The sequence below is a fragment of the Mytilus trossulus genome, chromosome 3 (assembly GCF_036588685.1).
Source record: "Mytilus trossulus isolate FHL-02 chromosome 3, PNRI_Mtr1.1.1.hap1, whole genome shotgun sequence".
NCBI classification, from domain to species: domain Eukaryota; kingdom Metazoa; phylum Mollusca; class Bivalvia; order Mytilida; family Mytilidae; genus Mytilus; species Mytilus trossulus.
Window position 1 is genome coordinate 19,590,299 of NC_086375.1, and position 23,449 is coordinate 19,613,747.

Consider the following 23,449-nt stretch of genomic DNA (forward strand, 5'->3'; position numbering starts at 1 on the left):
CAAAATTAAAGTCCAAGAGACGAACAACAGTCAACAAAACACAGCATACCATGAAAACGATCACTCCTAAAACAGCGAATGATCTTTTAAGGTAAAGAAGGGTATTTAACTTTGTCATTTTGTTATTATACACTGCTTATAGTGTTTTACATCCAAAATGACATGCTTTTTTTATTTTAAAAGCTTATGTAGACATTTCTCGAAGCATCTTTTATTCAAATAATTAAAGCGATTAAACTTCTAAACACATTTAATATAATTTAATATAACACGATTTTAACCTAAATAAGAAACAGCCGCATTTTATTTAGTTTGTTTACATCCCGCTCTAGACAACCAAGTGTTTCTAACCAAGGTTACTTATTTCAATGTTGCCTACGATTTAGTAGAAAAGTCATGTTTGCATTTAAACATAATTACAAAAAGTAAAAAAGTTTGACTTAGTAAAAAACAGTTTAACCTCAATTACCTCGCATTTATTATGTTCTAGTTAAATATCCCTTCATTTATTATGAAATCTCATTCTCCTCTCTGATATTCACAATTAGCGATGTTCTATTTTAACAGAAATTAACAAAGGGATCGCTATTTGAAGATGGTAGATTTTTTGGGCAACTGCAAACACTTCAATAGAATGCTGTTCCATGAACAAAAATAAATAATAACATTTTAAAATTACAAAACAAATATTCCTTGACCTAAAATATATAGAGAATAATACATGGCAAAATCCGTATCATATGTCGTATCATCCCGAGACATCAATATCAGCCCGAGGGCCTTTAGGCCCGAGGGATGATATTGGTCGAGGGTGATACGGCATGTGATACGGATTTTGCCATGTATTATACGTTTTATCATATATTTCAACAGAAGAGTATTATAGTATATGAACTGTTTTCTGATCCATAGCACTGGGTTACCTTCAGTTCTGCTTTTGTCTTGTTTCAAAGCTTTAAAATAACTGCTCAATTATTTATACGAAGCACCTAGGTTACCTTACAACCTGTTGTTTTGAAAAATATTTTGTTTATTATTGTATACATTTAAGTGTTTTGTATTTTTTATAGTTGCATTGAGTGTGCCAAAAAATATGTTGTATAAACTTGATGTTCGTGACGTCACATACAATATGAAAACTTGATGTACGTGACGTTACATACCAAACAATGACGTCATTCCAAAAAATTACCTATTTTTAGAAAAAAAATTCTTAAGCAAAAAAAACACCTAAAAAACTGACTTTAGTTAAAAAAAAGAAAAAAAAAGTATGCGATACGAGTTTTACCATGCGATACGGGGTATGCGATACGGGTTTAGCCATGCGATACGGGGTATGCGATACAGGGTAGGTGATACAGACTGGAAAAAAGAACCTTTATTAGATATACAATATAGCTGTATTTTGTACTAACTATATGATAAATATATTTATCTATTTTTTTTAGTATACAAATATCGATTCCCAAAGCTATATTTTGCTTTTTGAAATTGTTTTCATTTTTTCAGGATTTGTGATAAATTTCAATTTTCGGGAAATTTTGCGAATCGATTTTTTTATTTTTTGTTCGATTTGGAAATTATGTATCATGTCCATAAAGTTCATATGATCTTTTGAAACATTTTAGGCTACAAGAATTAGAAAATGGCGTTTTATTTAATAATCGCAAAAATTGGATTTTTTTTTCATGACCTTTGACCATGATTTTACAGAAAATGCACCGTACGATTTTTTTACGACCGGGCAAAACAGAAAGTACAGATTATCAGCTTTCGAATGATATATAATACAGCCGTGTGTTAGGTGGGTGCATTAAAGTCGTTAACTAAGCGTCTTTTTGAAATAAGTCACTCGCCTATTAGTTACTATATTATACTGTTTGTTTACAGGTACAGGATCTACAACGTACGTCACGAGTCACGTGATATTTGTAAGTTTCCAGCCGCCATTTCTGGAATTTCGAAGCGAACAAAGGTAAGAAATATATGATTAATTTGTCATGAAAGCATTTTTAGGTAAAACTATATGGACAAGCACATAACAGGGGTCAATACTGACATGGTTTAGCATAACCGTTTCACGTAAAACGTCATAACTTTACAAACACTCTCAAAAACCGTGAGCAGATAATGTACCGTCTGCAAAGTGTAAACACAACATTGTGTAGAACAACAATGTGTAGAACATTCTTTCTTTCCTTCCGTTATAGAAAGACAAATGATAACATAGAGTAACACGAGACACTTACTTCCAGAATAATCGTTTACGATAATATTTCATGGCATTTCTTAACTTGTGGAAAAGCGAACGTGAAAAATCGCCGGCCTCCGGTTCCTCTCTATCTGTATCTTTGTATGACGTGTCGAATCAGTTTTGACATTCAACCCATTTAAACAAATATAATAGTTTGCAAGACGAGAGGTTTCAATCATAAATGTTGCAAGTAAAAAGTAAAATCACAAAAATACTAAACTCAGAGGAAAATCAATACGGAAAGTCCATAATCACATGGCAAAATCAAATAACAAAACGCATCAAAAACGAATAGACAAGAACTGTCATATTCCTGACTTGGTACAGGCATTTTCAAATGTAGAAAATGGTGGATTAAACCTGGTTCTATAGCGCTAACCCTCTCTCTTTAATAAAAGAGGGACGAAAGATACCAAAGGGACAGTCAAATCTAAAACAAACTGACAACGCCATGGCTAAAAATGAAAAAGACAAACAGAAAAACAATAGTACACATGACACAACATAGAAAACTAAAGAATAAACAACACGAACCCCACCAAAAACTAGGGTGATCTCAGGTGCTCCGGAAGGGTAAGTAGATCCTGCTCCACATGCGGCATCCGTCGTGTTGCTTATGTGATTACAAATCCGGTAAATAGTCTAATTCGATAGGTCAAATTCGTGAAAGGGAAGGGGATTGTAGTTACGACGTAAGGAACATATCCGATATCATTTGTGAAACGGTTATTCCATAACGGTCAACCAACTCGTGATGGCGTCCGTAAAATTTACGAAGGGATGATTTCAACTTCAACATTTGGAACTCTTGGTTTAATAGCTTCCTTGTAAGCAGTAACCCTCTATCAAGAAAATCATGATAGGAAATGCAAGCACGGGAATATCGTATCAATTGGGAGATATATACCCCGTATGCAGGTGCTGCTGGAATGTTGCTACTTAGAAATGGAAAGTTCACAACTGGAAAGCTGAAATCATCTCTTTTGTCGTAAAGTTTTGTCTTCAACCGACCCTTATTGTCAATTTCTAGATGTAAGTCAAGATATGAAGCCGACTAAATTGTATCTGTAGTATTCTTTATCTCCAATTCGATGGGATAGATGCGATCCACATAGTCACCAAATTTTGAATTGTTTAGTGAAAGAACGTCATCTATATAGCGGAAAGTAGAGTTAAAGGATATTGCTAACTTCTTATCTTTCTTCCTAAGAAGTTCCTGCAGTCTCATCAAATTCCGTTATATTTACATGATGCGTTAAAGAAACACATCGAAATATTTGGGTATCTGTATAACTAACTATGCATCTTATATTATGATTTTTTAAAGATATATTGTGCAAAAGGCTAGCATAGAATATCATATATGAACACAATTTGATTTAGACAGGTAACCAAATACACATTTAACTGAAATGGCGATTAGACAACTATTTTTTTAAAATAAAATATGCTAACGGTCACACTTTGAAAACGAAATATGCTAACGGTCACACCTTTGAATAAATATGCTAACGGTCACATTTGATGTAAGTTATATCGACCACATTGATTCTGAAGCAGGTTAAAGATAAAACCCGGCCAATATATTCAATCATAATTTACATTATCTATCTTTCAGATGTGGAAAGGATGAGGAGAAAAAAATCCTAATTCGAGAAACCAAGGTCAACAAGTCGAAGACAAAAATTGACAGACAAAAAGAAAGGCCTAGAAAAAACAATATAATTGTGAAAAGCACCTACACAGTGGAAAAAGAAAGAGAAATCGGGTCTAGGCCAAAAATCAAAACGTTACATCCAACATCGCGATCAACTCCAACCAGGTCACCATTTTGTAAAAAAAAAAAAATTCTACACCATCCCCATATATTAAAGTAGATGATGAATTCTGGGCAAATGATTGTGATACATCCCATAATGCATTAGGGAGCTATCTTACAAAAGACTTAGATGTAAACGAAATTACTGAAACTAACAGTTTACATGAAAGCAAAGTTGTTGAAGAACTTCGTAAAGGAGGACTTGAAGATACTGTGCTGCAGGTCTTTCAACGATACAGTTTTGATCCCGTATTTACAGTTTGATGAAGATTTCCATATCGGCTATTTTTTTGCCTGATTTAATCAAATATGTAATAAAAAAATATACCTCTATGTGCTACTTTTTGAGTTAAATGAGGTCGAAATTTTGTATATTTGCTCAAAATTCGGATTTGTGGTCGTATTTTACCTTTCGAAAAAAAGCGATAAGTTTTTGTTTTAAAAGATACATTGTTGTTGGTATGACACAGGTTATTTTCTTCTCATATATTTTATGATAGTATGATACTAAACCCCTAACGGGAGGGATCGACCTGATATTCATATGATGAAGACATAATCTTTCAATCAGTTTAATTGAGGTCTGGAGCTGGCATGTCAGTTAACTGCTAGTAGTCTATTGTTATTTATGTATTATTGTCATTTTATTTATTTTCTTTTGTTACATCCTTTGACATCGGACTCGGACTTCTCTTGAACTGAATTTTAATGTGTGTATTGTTATTCTTTTACTTTTCTACATTGGCTAGAGGTATAGGGGGAGGGTTGAGATCTCATAAACATGTTTAACCCCGCCGTAATTTTGCGCCTGTCCCAAGTCAGGAGCCTCTGGCCTTTGTTAGTCTAGTATGATTTTAAATTTTAGTTTCTTGTGTATAATTCGGAGTTTAGTATGACGTCCATTATCACTGTACTATTATGCATATTTTTAGGGGCCAGCTGAAGGACACCTACGGGTGCGGGAATTCTCGCTACATTGAAGACCCATTGGTTGCCTTCGGCTGTTGTCTGCTCTATGGTCGGGTGGTTGTCGCTTTGACATATTTACCATTTCCTTTCTCAATTTTATTGTAAACACAAATTGTTTTTTGTTAATTAATTTTGTAATTTTTGTATTTGATAAGTTTCATAAAAATTTATGCATTTTTTATTCAGAAATAACTCATATTTATTAAATGGTCATTTTTTGCTGTATGTTTATCAAAAAAAAAAAAAGCACTATTTACAGTTTTATATTATTTGGTACAAATAATCTCAATGGAAAATGAAACAGAATGTTGTTTTAAAAAAATTGGGGTCAATGCACTCGTTTTCAAATTATATCAGTTTGAATGATAAAAATCAGTCGAAAAATGCATCTTTTCATGATATGTCACAGTTTGACGTCGCGAAAATAACATTTTACGTTAGCAACGTCATTACCTCCCCTGTAACTGTATCGTATGCCCTTAATCGGCAATTGCCTTTTTGCTGTGGACTGAAGTTAAAAGATTGTTCAATTTAGAAAACACATCTGGGATGAGATACCTAAAACAGACAGTACAGTTTTGGAAGCTTGGCATGTGCCTATTCGGAGGGAAATTTATTCGCCTCAAGAGTGGGTACAAGAACACTGCAGACGTGTTATACGGTGAATCACCACCAGGATATTTTGAGCCATCCAACTGTGACATCAACTTTGCCATTCCATCCATTGATGTTCTACGTGAATATACACATTACAATGATTGCTCTGGGAAAAGAATACCTGGCATCTTTATCGACGAAATAAGTATCCCTATTAATGAAATACCAGAGTTTGTGCATTTCGTTTGACGGGAAAACATTAAACAAGGCTTGACCACTGATTCAGGCACCAGATGTTGACTTACTCGATTTTGAACGTCAACAGATGATGTTGACTTACTCGGTTTTGAAGGTCAACGCTTTAACAACTCAATGAATTTACTAAAAGAAAAATATGATTTTTAATTAAAGTAATCTCAATATATAGAAAATAGATTACTACCTAAAATATTATGTGTGCATATTTTTATTTTAATGTGGCCGTTAGCATATTTATTTTATCTATGTGACCGTTAGCATAAATTTGGTAAATTAAAAAAATCAAACATAAAAGGTGGACAGAGATAGAGGGGGCCTGCAAAGAACTGAGGGGAGGCTTGTTGCTTGGTCTATAGTTTTCTATGCTGTGTTTTGTGTACTGGACTATTATTTGCCAGTTTGTCTTTTTCGTTTTAGCCATGGCGTTGTCAGATTTTGATCTATAAACTGAATGTTCCTCGCCCGTTTTTTGAGTTTCTTGCACCTGTATTTCACAGAAAAATGAGATTGAACCAACCTCCAAACAATCATCTTATGAGTACCAAAAATTGAATCCATGCTCTGTTTGATTCTTTACTGGTAGTGGTATTTGACTGGTTGCCAATTTCAATCGACCCGCAGGCACCACTTTGACCAGATGCCGATTAGACTGAAATTCAAGAGAAGAAATGCGTGAAAGGGAAAGGGGGCTGGAGAACTGGCAGGACAAAGGAGAACGGTAACCACTGTACCCCCACATAACATGCACGAAACTGATAAACTATCACTATTTAACGTTTACTTTCATGTTGTATTTATTTATTTGTCGACCAAGATTAGATGTGAATGTTACAACGTTATCAGTGCAGGGGCGGATCCAGCCATTTTAAAAAGGGGGTTCAAAACCTCGGACAAAAAGGATATATTTTCCTTTAAGTTTTGGTACTTATATTATGAAGGAACTTCTTTTCCGTGACACCTATTGGTCTATATGGTCTTTACTATCATTTATCATTCTGTCATTCTGAGGAAATGAAAGTATGTTCTACACCGTGTTTACACTGTGCAGACTGATACATGATCCCCTCACGGGTTTTGAGAGTGTTTGTGAAGTTATAACGTTTTACATGAAACGGTTATGCTAAACCATGTCAGTAATGACCCCTGTTATGTGCTTGTCTATATATTTTTACCTATACATGCTTTCATGGCTAATTAATCATATATTTCTTACCTTTGTTCGCTTCGAAATTCCAGAAATGACGGCTGGAAACTTACAAATATCACGTGACTCGTGACGTACGTTGTAGATCCTGAGGTAGTGTCTCTATAATCTACAGTGGCGAATCCAGAAATTTTCATAAGTGGCGGGCCACTGACTAACCTAAGAGGGGGCCGCTCCAGTCACGCTTCAGTGATTCCCTATATAAGCAACCAAAATTTTTCCAAAAAAGGGGGGGCCCGGGCCCCCCCCTAAATCCGCCTCTGATCTAAAGATGATCGTTGTCTAACTGTACTAAGGAAGGGAAGCAACCCCGCTACATTATAAAACCGGATGTGGGTACGCGTAGCCTACGAACGGCAATTTTACTATTCGTACCCGCATACACTGCCATTTAAATATGTTCAGCGATGTTGAAAAACGTGTATTGTATCAAGGCGCCTTGTATCAAATCATTAAAATACCAAGGGTTTAGACTCAAAGAAAAGTTTAAACTTGTAAGATTTCCACAGTAGTTTTGTTGAATAGTTGCAATTTGGGTACTCGGTGCAATTTGGGTACTATGGGGACGTGATATATCTCCCAAATATCGAGGTTTATGTTCAGCCATAATTCCCTTAAACTCAGTGAAGTGGGCGACAGACATGTTATATTATACACTTTGTTCCTCGTTAGTTTAGCTACACTCTGTCAAATTTCACTAAGACAGGTTGGTTGAGTTGACACCAGTTGAAATGTCAACAGAAAAGTGTTCCGTTATTGTAACAGATATGAAATATGACTAAATGATTACAGATGGACGAACGAGCATGATAAGTAGCCTACTTACTGAAGGAATAGACAAATATGGCATGTTTTAATGTGCTTCGAAATGATGACTCGGGCATAGGAAATACTTGTTGAAAGAAACAGAAGGGTCCTACTAAAATGCGCCCGGGAGCGTCCGGGTGAAGAAAAAGCGCCCGGAGAAGAAAATATAGCGCCCGGGGAAAATATATTGATATTTCATTGGCATGAGACAACTTTGTTAAGTTATGGACATTGATTTTTTTTTAATTTTTGACAAGTATTTTGCAAATTCAGATAATAGACATTTGTAATAAAGCACAACAACTAGTATGATTATTTCAATTTTAACAATAATATATGAATACTATTTCGAAAGACTGATAATAATGGACCACAGTAGTAAAAACAAGGGGGTAAAAAGCAGGTGTTTGCTTTAAATTTAAGTCTAAGCATTAAAACCCTGATAACCATAGTCATTGAAACAGTTTTAGTTTTATAAAAAGATATAATAAATCTATCTCAGCATCTGTATAAAAAAAGTGTTCACCATGCAGTTGCGAAAATATTAGACCTCAGGCACCGATTATTTTTAGTAACCAAACATACATTTTGATCGAGGACAATGTCTTTCATGATTCTTCTATATTCTCTTATTTATATTTATTCACTTACTTATATACAATTTTGAAATCTAAAATGTAAAAGTACAACACTTAAGATGTAGCATCGTACATATCCCCATTTATATTCAGGACAAAACAAGCAATGATTAGTTAATTTTTAAGAAAAAAAAATTGTTATAAAATATTATGATTTTCTTCTCCCAGGCGCTAATTTTCTTCTCCGGGTGCTAATTTTCCTTCTCCGGGCGCTTTTTAGTAGGACCGAAACAGTAGGCATTTTTTCTTTACTATTTATTTAATACCAAAATACAGCAGAACATTTTTATACTATACTTACAGTGATTCTGACAAAAAGAAGCATAATCGACGAAAAACAAGGAATTAATATGTACAAATTATGCACTTAAATGTTGATGTTTTCATCAACAGATCACTAATGGTTTATTTGCGCACCTATACTTACTCAAAGTTGTTTTCTATAATGGATGTGATGCTGCTTCTGGTGCATGGTCAATAAACACTTAACATACAGGTTTTGATATGTGACTACATGTATTATTAACTCAATTTATATTTCATGTTTTTTGTCAAACGTATTTCTATTTTTATTTTTGTGTATTGTATATTGCAATTGTGTGATAAAAAATCAATGTACTGACTATGCCTGTAATGGGTCCACTATTGGAAATAAAATATATCTATCTGTACGACATACTGATGAGGACCTTTCAGGTGACAGGTAATGTCTCAATTTCTTTTTCTTTTCCATATGGAATCTGTTGGATAGATGTCACATTTGGAATCACACATCTTATTTATTTTTAGGAAATGTAGTTTAAACCATAAAGACATTGTTTCGATCTATTTCATCATAGAATTATTACCTGTTATCACCGTATAGAAAGCCAAATACGTGACACTTATGAAAAGGGTTGCTATTTCTAAGCGAAAAAAAAAAAGATGATAGCAAATAAAAGTGAAGAGTTTTCTTTTTAGAAAATTGTTTGTGCTGAAACTTAAATAATAACCTAGACTATTTAACAATGACATTAATGAACTGTTTCATATACGATTTCAAGAAAAAACTAATGAAAATGGATTACAATAAGAACAGACAAATGGACCAGAAGGATAATAATGTATTGTGGAAAAAGATAAATTGTGTATTGTAGCAAGGATGTGTATAGTGAGATTGTAGTGACTAACTTATAATATATAATTATTTCATAAATAAAAGAAAGTCATGTTTGCCATTATACTTTTCCCTCATTCTGTCAAGGCTGTAACAAGGCAGGTTCACAATTATTCTTTGTAAATGTTTAAATCTAAGAAATGTTATTATTGAAATTCAACGACAACCAACCAACAATGTTGTTTCCGATGACAATTTGATCACAGGTAGTATTGTAAATATAATGTATTTGTTCAGCTGCCAAGGCTGTAACAAGGCTAGTTCATAATTATTCCTTGTAAATGTTTAAATCTAAGAAATGCTATCATTAAAATTCAATGACAACCAACCAACAACGTTGTTTCCGATGACAATTCTATCACAGGTATTATTGTAAATATAATATCTTTGTTCAGCTGGCATGAAAGTTCTACAAAAAAGAAAAATAATGAAACAACTTTTGGTAATTTGTTGGTTCATTGATGGCTTTTTGATTATATTATGATCATTTATGCGGGAAAAGAATGTCAACATTGAAAATGAAACAAAGGTGAACCATTTCGTTGACTGGTTAAATCCCCAAGGGAAATCGTTAATGAACTTATTTATCTTACCTATAACATGAGCCTATAAAAAATCCAATTGCACAAGGTCACAATCTATTTATCATATGTATGTTCATATTGGGTTATGTGACAATCAGCAGTATTCAGAGGTCATCTCGAGAGTTGATTAGATGTTTTATAGACTAAAATACACAAGACATTCTGATATATATTATCGATTACATGCCTTGATAACTGTTTATTTCAGACTGATAGTAATTTGGATATACGTTTTTGTATGTTATAAATCACATATTAGAATTTGAGTCAAATCGGTGAATAAAAATTTGACAGCTAGTGCCCCTTTAAGTGTGTATGTTTAGGGGTAATCAATATATAATACAATATGTTTTTTTTTTACTTTTGTCTTATGTGTTTGATGTTTGTTTTAATGCTTTATGTTTCTTTTATTTGCTTTATGAAAACTTACTAAGTATATTTTGACAAACCTTTCATCAAATGATCATAAGAAAATGATGATAATACAGAGTAGAATATACTAAGTGCTGGTAATGACTTCCATTCTACTTCAGACGATTGTACTATTTTTTCATAACACTGACAAAAACATTTCACAGCTCTTCTTAGATCTGGTCTCTCAAACTGGTTACCTGATCTGTCTGAAAAAGAAAAAAAAAACGTCTTGGAACTCGTATATCAGGAAATTCACTGTTTATCTTTGAAAAGGGGACCGGGGGGAGGGGGTCTTCACCTCATTTTTAAGGTGTCACAATGTTTAAGAGGATACCATATTTGAGAAAATACTTTTCGATATTAAACTAAACCAAAGACGGTAGATTGTTTTTGTAAGCCAAATTTCTCATATATATTATATATACAACTCGTCTAAACATCAACCCAACAACGTTAGATCTGTAAATTTGCTTTCGCAAATTTTTGGCTCTTCCCTCGCCGGGATTCGAACCCATGCTACTGTGATATCGTGACACCAAATCGCATGCACTGCAGCCGTCCCGCTAGACCACACGACCACCTGGGCTCTCAAGAAAGAGCTTTCGCTGGCCATGTGTTACCTTTCCACGTCAGTGTTAATCTAGCGGCGTACTACAGTACATGATATATAAGTCATGAATATGTTATTGTTACAGATCAGCTAAATTATTTATAGTAAAGGATCCTACAAATTAATGTAAGATACAGTCACAGAAAATAATTATATTCATAAGTACGTCTGAGTCAGTGACAACCCTACAACAGATGTATCCATCGGATCGCCATCAATGATGGTGATACATGGCTGTGTACATAATGTATATACAACTCGTCTAAACATCAACCCAACATATTAGATCTGTAAATTTGCTTTCCCAAATTTTGGTTTTTCCCTCGCTGGGATTCGAACCCATGCTACTGTGATATCGTGACACCAAATCGCCTGCACTGCAGCCGTCCCGCTATATATATATATATAATTTATAACACTTTAAAGACATTGTCTTGATTGTTATCATTCATCCACGTCTCAGTCATTACAGCTGAACGGACGTGCTGGGCCAGCTCTCCTTTACCCGCTATCTTCGATGAGGGTTTACAGTTAGATATCAATGACTTACTACTTAAGATGACAGAAACCAATCCATGCCGTACAGATAGACGTAGTAGTTGGCGTACCCGCGTTAACATGCCTCCAAAACCATTGTATATTATGGGGAGTGTCATGCCGATTAACGTCCGAGGGCTGTATCCTAGGCTGTTGGGTGATACGACCTACATTTCACTGCCTCACGGCTTTTGTCCTGATAATGCTTCCTGTCATCTTTTGAACTACGTCCGAGATCATCTAACAGTACTCCATCATCTAAGCTAGCGGGCTGCCAAGCTGACCAAACTGGCCCTGAAAGCAGCCGTTAGTGAAGAAGTAACAACAAATTAGTAAAAAACAAAATCAACTCAACAAAACCAAGATGGCGGCCTCCATTCGGCGTCCTTTGCTACCCGTTCCTGACCCACGGCACAAAATATTCAAACGCTCAACAATCGCCTTCGGGCACCGAGCCGACCGTGCGAGGGCTGAAAAGCCAGTCAAGGTCGTTAAAAACTTCCATATATATTTGATTGTTATCTTGTAACAAAACGGTTGATCAAACATCAAAGTTTTAAAAAAAATACCATCACTACAGACATTAAAGAGATATGTCTCGACTTTATGTAAATTTGATAGTAAAATGCAAATATTGGATCAAATGGCAACACTTTATAATGTAAACTATAATGCATTATATGAACCATGACTGAGTGGATTGAATAATTAATCTCCAAGGATATGAAGTGTACAAATGCCTTTACATCTGCACATCAAATATCATTGCCCTATAACAAGTGGTCACCCTTAATCTAAATAATTACAAACTAATACATTGCTGACCCTGATTGCTGTGTGATATCTATTGACAAATAACACCATCTCCACTAGCCAAGGGTTACGATCCACTCCTGTTTTCTTCACGAAAGAACGGAAGTGGATCGTTACCCTTGGTTAGCGAAGATGAAATAACACTTACCCTGTCAAAAACCAAGTCTTACTCCATTTAATACTGAAGTAGTATTCTTTTTTGTTACTTTTCCCCTTTAAAGTACACACATGCATCAAATACTTTAATAGTAATTGACCCGGAAACAATATTTGTTGTACATCATTTCTTGAAGACAAAAAAAGCAAAATAAAAAAGTCATACCATGTTTATTAAAAAAATATTCTTATGGTGTAGAGTTATACTTTTGGGACAAATAATATCAAAATTATAGAAAATACAAATTTAAGTCTTTTTAATAACTGAAAATATGGACAACTTCATGCTAAGGGGGTCTGAAGTTCAATTTATCAGCTTCAGAATACGAATCCTTTTTTTCATTTCTTTTTCAAACTTGACCAAATCACTACTTTTTGTAAACAAGAGTGCACACGCTGAAATGTCTCGCCTTCTTTACTAATCATATAGGTTTCTGACACACATAACAAATGTCAAGATCTTACAAATCTATTCCCAATACAGTGCAATTTAAAAATTTCTTCTTTAAACTTTTTTCAAAATTTGAAATTTGAGAAATTTGAATAAAAAAAATTGAACCCTTGAACAAATTGGAACCCCCAAACTTTTTACATCCCCCCTTGGAGCAATTACCCCAAAACTGAATCACAGCCTTTTCAATTGTAGTATATGAAACCTTTTTGGTATAATTTTAGAGAGATCGATACACTTAAACAAGTTATTGACTGGATACTAGAAAAATGCTTGTTTCTAGCCCTTTTTAGGCCCCTTATTTTTGCATGAATGGGACAAAAAACCCAAAACTCTATCCCAGTCTTTTTTTTTGTGATTTGGAACTTTGTGGTACAATGTCAGAGAAATCCATTCACTAACACACAAGTTATTGTACAGAAACAAAAAAATGCTCGTTTTAGGCCCCTTTTTGGCCCTTAAGGTAGATTCATGGTATACCGCCATCTTGGATTGTACAATCACAGTAAAAAAATCGGTCTAGTTATTTGACTTAATCTGCAAATTTGGAGACAGATTTGCAATTAAAAGGTTAGACTGTTTAATAATATACAGAACACTTGGTAATTTATTGTATAATCCAAAACATTAAAACAAATATATTTCATTTTGCTTTTAGAATCATTTTTTCCAAATAAGCCATTTAAGGGAAGATAACTCTTTTAGTAAAAAAATTATACTGGACTGATAGGGAAATTTTTTCTTTTTATTTGAAGCAAGATAACATGTTCGGTGACATCATCTTTTCTTTTTATTTTCTTAAAATATATAACAAAACCTATCTTTTCACAATTTATTTCAAAATTCTATCTCATAGATTTTTTTTTACGCACACAAATGAGTTTTTCCATGAACAATCTAACCAAATCTAGGCAATTTTCAACGACTCATAGCTTGAAAAATAGCACGGTGACCCATACTTTTTATCATATTTTTGAAAAGAGCATAGTAAAATCTTCATTTTGGCTAAGTATAAGAAAATTCTGTCTCAAAAAATATTTACTAATGATCTACCTTAATTCCTAAAATGTTGGCACCATAACCCCTAAATGAATCCAAACCATTCTACTTTTCTGGTATTAACCATTCTGGTACAATTTCAGACCAATTGAAAAATGCTTGTTTTGGGCCTCTTTTACCTAAACAGTTGGGACCATCATCGGCAAAATCAATCCCAACCTTCCTTTTGAAGCATTGATTCTTCTTATTTAATTTCAAAGAGATTCATTCACGTAAACTAAAGATATTGTCCAGACACCAAATGTGTCTTTGGACGACGCAGACAATGACATCATACCATTATACGAACCCAAAATTTTTGCGGTCGTATAAAAACTGTTCTGACGAAGAAAACAAAATAACAGCTGTCTCTCAACTTTTACCGTAAAAAAGGGGGATCTAACACTGAAATATGAGACCATCCTAACCTAGCCAGTTGTAGATGCTACTTTCTTCGTTGATAATTATGTTTCTGTTATTCCTATTTTGACGTAAATAAGTGGCAGGCGGGGTCATTGGACACATTTTTTTCTCTCAAAAAGATGCCCAATTAATGATTGTGGCAAAGTTTTTTTAATTAAGGTCAGTAGTTTTATGGAAGATTTTTGTAAAAGTAACACCAATACATGATGATTTCACATTTGGCAATGTGAGGATCCTTTATTGTTTAAAAGTGGTTGCTGTAACTATATTTGATTTTTGTTACAAGTAATTTTTTTTAATTTAAAACAAGCTTTTATTTGCCCTTTTTGAATTGTTTTATCGTTTTGCTATTCATATCTTTTCTAGCTTAATATAGGATTTGATCATCATTAAAGTCAGTGCTGTACATGTAGCAGGAGTTACTTTTGTTTTTTGTAAAATGTGCGAACAAGATTGATACGACCACCGAGTTCATACCCTGAACAATTAGGGCAAGTATTGACAAAACATTCAAGCTTGATACAGCTCTGAATTTGGATTGAGATTAAATAGTTGACACAGAATAGGTTTCTGAAACAAAATGAATGTGGTCTAAGAACTAAAAAATATTAAATTGGATATTTACAGCATATCAAAGAACCCCAAAAATTGTTTAATTTTGAACCCTTCAGAACTCAATGTGGACGAATTTGATAAAGGGGCCCAAATATCAAAAATCTAAATACATGGTTAGATTCAGCATATCAAAGAACCTCATGACAAATGGTTGAAATGAATGATGGTAATTTAAATCTAGCAATTTTATTAGATTTTAAACAAGCTTTTAGTTTGGTGGATCATGACATTCTTTGTTTAAAGCTTGGAACTTATGGATTTAGTGGGGCTACTGTTAGTTTTTTTCAAGTCATACCTCAATAACAGAAAACAACAGGTAAACATTTATAATGTTTATTCTGAACAACAACATGTAAAATTTGGTTTCCCCCAAGGTTCTATACTTGGTCCCCTATTATTTGTACTATTTATAAACGACCTCCCCTTATGCAAATGAAAATTGTGAAACAGACCTATATGCTGATGACACCACTCTTCATAAATCTTAGAAAACATAGAAAATATACATAATGATGTTCAAGAAGATTTATGCAGCGTTGAAGAGTGGTATAAAATGAATAACATGTTCATTAATGCAATAATGCAAATAAAACAAAATGTTTGGTTACTGGAACAAAACAGAAACTATCAATTCAGACTTATCAACCAAACTTGATAATAAATGCAAAAGTATTACAAAATTCTTCATGTGAAAAATTTTTAGGTGTTTAAATTGACAGCACACTTAATTGGAGAAATCAAATTGATCAAGTTTGTGCTAATATATCATCCAGAATATACAATATTTATAAAATAAAGAAATTTTTAGATATAAATGCAAGGAAAACATAATACAATGGGTTTATTTTGCCCTTAATTGACTACTGCTGTATTATTTGGGGTGAATGTAAAAATGAAGGGATAATAAGAATTTTAAAACTCCAAAAAAAGGGCAACAAGATTAATTCTAGATGCAGATCCTTTATCCCCCTCAGCCCCTTATTCAAAAACCTTGGATGGATGACAGTTGACAACAGAATAAAATACCACAAATATTTACTTCTATATAAATGTATGCGTAGTGGAGCACCAATGTACCAAGTTCAAAAGTTTAAACTTAAATCAGATAATAATCCTTACTCCTTAAGATATCTGTTTTTGATTGTATTGTACTTTGTATGTGAGGGCCTCAGGGAAGATTAGTGTATTGTAACTAACCCTCTTTATATAAAGAATTTATTATTATTATATATTCAATATTTGTTGAAACCAAACAAAAACCAGATGATCCGCAGGGCGTAGCTTTATACGACCGCAGAGGTTGAACCCTGAACGGTTTGGGCAAGTATGGACACACCATTCAAGCTGGATTCAGCTCTAAATTTGGATTGTGATTAAATAGTTGACACAGCATAGGTTTCTGACACAGAATGAATGTGTTCTAATGAACTTAAAATTTTTGTTTTCTCTTAGAGCAATTCACTATGCTGTTGAATATTAATCCTCTCAAAAAAAAAATCAAATGAGAAAATTTAACCCAATTTTTTTAATCACATCCCCCTTTCCCTTATTCCAAATTAATCTCAATTAAATTTCTAATGGAGTTTGCAACAATAACTACTCATTTAAATACATCATAAAATATTAAGATGTAAAAAAACTGCTTGTTATCACTGAATGGTAAAGATTATTTTAATTTATCAGTTGGTAGTAAAAAGTGAATATACATTGAATATAACAAAGATTTGAGTTGATTCTGGACAAAGAAAGATAACTCCAATTAAAAAATAATATTGCTATTTCACAATATTGGGCAATTAGATATTTCTTGCTTACTATTCTGGACAAAGAAAGATAACTCTAATTAAAAAAAAATATTGCTATTTCACAATATTGTGCAATTGAAAAGACTTGCTATTGCACAATACTTAATATAATATTTTAGATCCTGATTTGGACCAACTTGAAAACTGGGCCCATAATCAAAAATCTAAGTACATGTTTGGATTCAGCATATCAAAGAACCCCAAGATTTCAATTTTTGTTAAAATCAAACTAAGTTTAATTTTGGACCCTTTGGACTTTAATGCAGACCAATTTGAAAACAGGACCAAAAATGAAGAATCTACATACACAGTTAGATTTGGCATATCAAAGAACTCCATTTATTCAATTTTTAATGAAATCAAACAATGTTTAATTTTAGACCCCGATTTGGACCAACTTGAAAACTGGGCCAATAATCAAGAATCTAAATACATTTTTTGATTCAGCATATCAAAGAACCCAACCGATTAATTTTTTGTCAAAATCAAACTAAGTTTAATTTTGGACCCTTTGGACCTTAATGTAGACCAATTTGAAAATGGGACCAAAAATTAAGAATCTACATACACAGTTAGATTACACATATCAAAGAACCCCAATTATTCAATTCTTGATGAAATCAAACAAAGTTTAATTTTGGACCCTTTGGGCCCCTTTTTCCTAAACTGTTAGGTCCAAAACTCCCAAAATCAATACCAACCTTCCTTTTATGGTCATAAACATTGTGTTTAAATTTCATTGATTTCTATTAACTTAAACTAAAGTTATTGTGCGAAAACCAAGAATAATGCTTATTTGGGCCCTTTTTTGGCCCCTAATTCCTAAACTGTTGAAACCAAAACTCCCATAATCAATCCCAACCTTTCGTTTGTGGTCATAAACCTTGTGTCAAAATTTCATAGATTTCTATTAACTTAAACTAAAGTTATAGCGCGAAAACCAAGAAAATGCTTATTTGGGCCCTTTTTGGCCCCTAATTCCTAAAATGTTGGGACCAAAACTCCCAAAATCAATATCAACCTTCCTTTTGTGGTCATAAACCTTGTGTTAAAATTTCATAGATTTCTATTCACTTTTACTAAAGTTAGAGTGCGAAAACTAAAAGTATTCGGACGACGACGACGACGACGACGACGACGACGCCAACGTGATAGCAATATACGACAATTTTTTCAAAATTTGCGGTCGTATAAAAAGTTTAATTTTGGACCCCGATTAGGACCAGCTTGCAAACTGGACTCATAATAAAAAATCTAAGTACATGTTTAGATTCAGCATATCAAAGAAACCCCGAGAATTAAATGTTTGATGAAATTCAAATAAAGTTTATTTTGGACCCTTTAGAACTCAATGTAGACTGATTTGATAAAGGGGCCCAAATATCAAAAATCTAAATACATGGTTAGATTCAGCATATCAAAGAACCCCATATATATTCAATTTTTGTTAAAATCAAACTAAGTTAAATGTTGGACCTGTTTGACCTTAATGTAGACCAATTTGAACCAAAAATTAATAATCTGAATACACGGTTAGATTCGGCATAACAAAGAACCGCAATTATTCAATTTTTGATAAAATCAAACATAGTTTAATTTTGGACCCGTTGGCCCCTAATTCCTAAACTGTTGTGGTCATAAACCTTGTGTTTAAAGTTCATTTTTACTTATACTAAAGGTATTGTGCTAAAACCAAGAAAAATGTTCATATGGGCCCCTTTTTGGCCTCTAATGCCTGAACTGTTATGACCAAAAACCCCAAAATCAATCCCAACCTTCCTTTAGTGGTTATAAATCTTGTGTTAAAATTTCGTTGATTATCCGGAAATCAACCATCTTCAGACAACGCTGACGGCAATGACGCCGACACCTTCGGACCAGGTGAGCTAAAAAGAAGATGAATTTAAATTCAAAGAACTGGAAATGAGGGAAAGACTAGAGATGGAAAAAATGAAAATTGAAATGGTCAAAGAAGAAAGCAACACTAAAGTCCAGTCGAAATCAGAATATTTTGATGCAGCCAAAAATTTACGTTTGGTTCCCAAATTTTGTGAAAAAAAAGTCGATAAATATTTTCCACAGTTTGAGAAAATTGCTAATAATTTGAAATCGCCAATGCCGTTTTGGACTACGATGCTGCAAAGTGTTTTTGTGGGAAAGGCCGCTGTAATATACTCTGCACTTCCATTAGAAAAAAAGTTCTAATTATGATACGGCGAAACAGGAAGTTTTGAAAGCATATGAGCTAGTACCAGAAGCATATAGACAGAAATTTAGATGTTATAAAAAGTTTGATTCACAAACCTATGTTGAATTTGCTCGGGAAAAGAAGATCTATTTGATAAATGGTTTACGTCAACGAAAATTACGTCAAAGAAAAAGGATAACAATTTTGAAAACCTTAGACAATTGATGTTATTAGAAGAGTTCAAACAATGTGTTCATTTAGACTAAAAAAAACACATTTAGAAGACAAAACTGTTGCAACAATACATGATGCAGATGCTATTTCAGATAATTATACCCTTTCACATAAAAGAAGTTTCAAGGGTCAAAATGTTAATACTTCAAGTGGAAATTACAAAAATCAAAGCACTGAGCGTACTGATCTATAGTAAGCCTGTTTCACAGAATAAGAGTCAGACCAGTTATAATATGTCTAGTCCAAAATTTGATACTTTACAGAAGAAGTCACTGGTTTGTGCAAATTGTAAGAAGAATGGTCACTTGATGGCTGATTGTTTTAGACTCCAGAGGAAGAATGAACGAGATAATAAGCCGAAGTCCAGTGCTTGTACGCGGACACCTTTTATAACCAGTACGTTGAAATGTCCTGTGAGTCAGTCCAGTTTTTTATTTTTTTATTTCATGGAGGAATATAAACCCCTTTATGTCTGATGGGTTTGTTTCTATTGTTGATGATTCTACTCTTCAGCCTATTAAGATTTTACGGGACATTGGAGCTTCTCAGTCCTTATTGTTAGAAGGTGTGTTGCCTTTGTCCGAGAAGACTTCTGTTGGTGTCTCCGTTTTGTTACAAGGTGTAGAGTTAGGTTGTATAGATGTTTCTCTCCATTGTATTTATCTGAAGTGAGATTTGATAACTGGACCAGTTATTGTGGGTGTTCGTCCTAAACTCCCTGTTGAGGGTGTTACATTATTGCTAGGAAATGATCTAGCTAGGAACAAAGTGGTTGCTGAACCAATTGTTACCAGTGAACCGGTGGTGGATGTAAAATCACCTGAAGATGATGCGGAATGGTATCCAGCTTGTGTTGTTACTAGGGCGATGGCTAGAAAAACAACAAGATGAGAATTTGCAAGAAGACCAGTTTGATTACATGGACCTTTCTGACACTTTCCTAGCCGACATTGAAGGTCCTTGTAGCTCAGAAAAGGCCATAATAAGACCACCTAATGTTAACAAGAATGTAATAAAAAGCCATTCATTAAACAGAAAGAACCTTTTAGAAGAACAAAATAAAGACCCTGAGGTTCTTCAGCTCCGCAAGAGGGTTCAACCACAGGAGGAAGCAGACAAAGTGTCTGAATGCTATTTCCATCAGGAAGACATTTTAATGAGGAAGTGGAGGCCTCCTGATGCTACCCCAGAGGAGGAATGGAGAGTGGTATACCAAGTGGTGGTGCCTAAAGTTTATAGGCAAGAACTTATTGGTCTTGCCCATGACACCCCCTTGGCTAGACTCTTAGGTATAAGGAAGACTTGCCTTAAGATCTTGCAGCATTTCTACTGGCCAAGACTAAGAAATGATGTCGCAGAATACTGCAAGTCATGCCATATATGCCAGGTTGGTGGTAAGCCTAACCAGAAAATACCACCAGCACCACTTCTGCCTATTCCAGCCTTTGATGAAGCAGAGTTCTAATTGATTATTTGGACCTTTACCAAAGACCGAGACTGGAAATGCGTATTTATTGGCGATCATGTGTACATCCACTCGCTTTCCTGAGGCTATTCCGCTAAGAAATATCAAGACACCTACTATTGTTAAAGCTCTTATCAAACTTTTCACGTTAGTAGGACTTCCCAAGTCTATACAGTCCGACCTGGGATCAAACTTCACGTCAGGTTTATTTCAGCAAGTCGTGTACCAGTTAGGGATTGCTTAGTATACTAGTAGATCAAGTGCTTACTATCCAGAATCTCAAGGTGCCTAAGAACGTTTTCATCAAACATTGAAAAACATGATTAGAACTTTTTGTCTTCAATTTGACAGAGACTGGGATGTTCACTTTCTACTTTTTTCGATCCGAGAGGCTGTTCAAGAATCCCTTGGTTTTAGTCCCTTTGAGTTGGTATTTGGTCATACTGTAAGGGGGCCATTAAAATTGATTAAGGAAAAGTAGCTTACTGAACATACTGACTTGAATCTTTTAGACTACGTGTCGTGCAAAATGTCAAAAAAAATACTTGGAGTGGTCACATCAGCTACGACATGTCCACGATGGTTCCACGATGGGTACAAGACAGAACAAAAGCTTTTGAAACATGCAAGGCTATTTAGGCATGAATCCAACGAAATCACCGGCAGATTACCGCTCCACCTCTTACATCAGTGTACTATACTGCCAAAACATCAGGCGATGTTCGATCCATGGCCTAACCCACCAACGTCTGGCGTTTCGCTGGTTCATATATTGTTCACGGGCTCGAATTAACTCTAACAGGAACATATTTTTCTCTTGTTGTAGTCCGCCAAGACGCCTATTCAGCAGGGCCATGCATAATCGGCGTCTTGTTCAAATGGTAGACGGTATGATTTTCCAAACATTCATTCCCGCCGAATTGTGCTCTTCTTAATACAACGAAAATATGTTGCACGACGAACGTAGCACTGTCGTAGGACAGACAATCAATGTTGTGCGATCATCGTAAGAAATTTGTTATTCGTGAGACAATTGTGCGACTGTATCACGAGTGTCTTGAGACAGTCGTGAGATTGTCGTACGACAGCTGTGCGATAATTGTTTGATTAAAATGCATTATATTGACACCCACGATAATGTATTTATCGCACGACAGTCGCACGACGATTGTAAGACACCTTCACAACAGCCACAAGACAGTGACACGATAAAAAATTGTAGAGCAAAAAAGGTGCATGTCCATTTTTCGTCCCACGACAGACGACAGCGCCACGATACTCAAAATATCGTGGGACTGTCGTGCGATTGTCTTACGACCACCACAGATCAGATGACCTGCGATTTGACAAAATTTCATGTCGTGGCGCTGTATAGATGTGTCGTAGGTTCGTTGTGACCAGGGCTTTACAGACTAAATATTGTGGTCCTAATACAAAAGAGAGTAAAATTGATGATTTGAATTATATTGTAAAAACTTCAGGTCGGCGCCAACAAAATAGAGTGTGTCATATTATTATGTTAAAACCATATTTTGACAGTTAAGTTGACAGTTATATTTGTGTAATACTTCTTGTAAACTTTTGTATAATAAATCTTGTTAAATTATATTATTGATTTGTGTCTTTTGTAAGCTACAATTTAAAGGTGATTCTGGCCGTAACACAATATGTAAAACATTTATCCAAAATATTAAAAGTTTAATATAAATAATAAACAGGGCACGAGCATGAAAATATGTAGCTTTATTTCGTGTGTATTTTAGTCCAGTTTGCTATCTAATTTATTATCGAGTTGACCTCTAAAGTCATGCGATGACCATATAAGCAATGTAAAAATAAATACAGATATAAATAGATTAAGCAAACTCGTGCTGTTGGATTATTCTAGGTCCATTTAATTTAATTTTATAGATGAAAAATAAATGTTTATCATCGTTTTTACCTGTATAAGAAAGATTTTTTGTGGATCGAATCAGTAATCAAATGATTTACCTTTGTTTCACTTTCAATGTTGACATTCTAATCCTCTAAATAACTTTACACATACAATTCAAGTGTTATCCATCTCAAGCTAAGGGGTTAAATTGAAGTTCACATGAATACGGATTATACGAGGTCGAATTATTCACTTGCAAGTGAATAATTCAAAATATTTTTAGCTTATTTTGACAAAATTGAACCATAGTGGCTGCTAAAAGGTAATTATTATTGTGTCGCTCACCTGTATCTACTGATGCTTTGGAAATCATGTAAAATAAGGTTAAAATCATAATTTATTATTATAGTATAATATATCATTAGATACTATAATAATATCGAAGATAATAGCAAAAAACTGCAAAATTTCCATAACATTACTAACTGAGGGGCAGCAACCCAACAACTGGTTTTCGGATTTGTCTGAAAATTTCAGG

The 23,449-nt window shown here is 34.1% G+C and overlaps 1 protein-coding gene and 1 long non-coding RNA gene across 4 annotated transcripts in view; one reads left to right on the forward strand and one right to left on the reverse strand.

The window, feature by feature from the left end:
• The first annotated feature begins 1,887 nt into the window (after window positions 1-1,887).
• LOC134709270 (uncharacterized) lies at window positions 1,888-4,406 on the forward strand. Its single transcript, XR_010105940.1, has 2 exons — window positions 1,888-1,975; window positions 3,873-4,406. It is a non-coding gene; the product is annotated as an uncharacterized LOC134709270 (long non-coding RNA).
• A 5,227-nt stretch (window positions 4,407-9,633) lies between these two features.
• Window positions 9,634-23,449, reverse strand: part of LOC134710332 (uncharacterized) — a 167,099-nt gene continuing 153,283 nt past the window's right edge. For 2 of the 3 annotated variants that reach the window (XM_063570660.1, XM_063570658.1), the window contains 2 exons: window positions 10,736-10,906; window positions 9,634-10,111 (listed from right to left, as the gene is read on the reverse strand). In XM_063570660.1, coding sequence (XP_063426730.1) covers window positions 10,017-10,111; window positions 10,736-10,906 — 266 coding nt within the window. In that variant the 3' untranslated portion in view covers window positions 9,634-10,016. Of the gene's footprint in view, window positions 10,112-10,716; window positions 10,907-23,449 lie in introns of all 3 variants that reach the window. The other variant, XM_063570659.1, reaches the window with a different exon arrangement.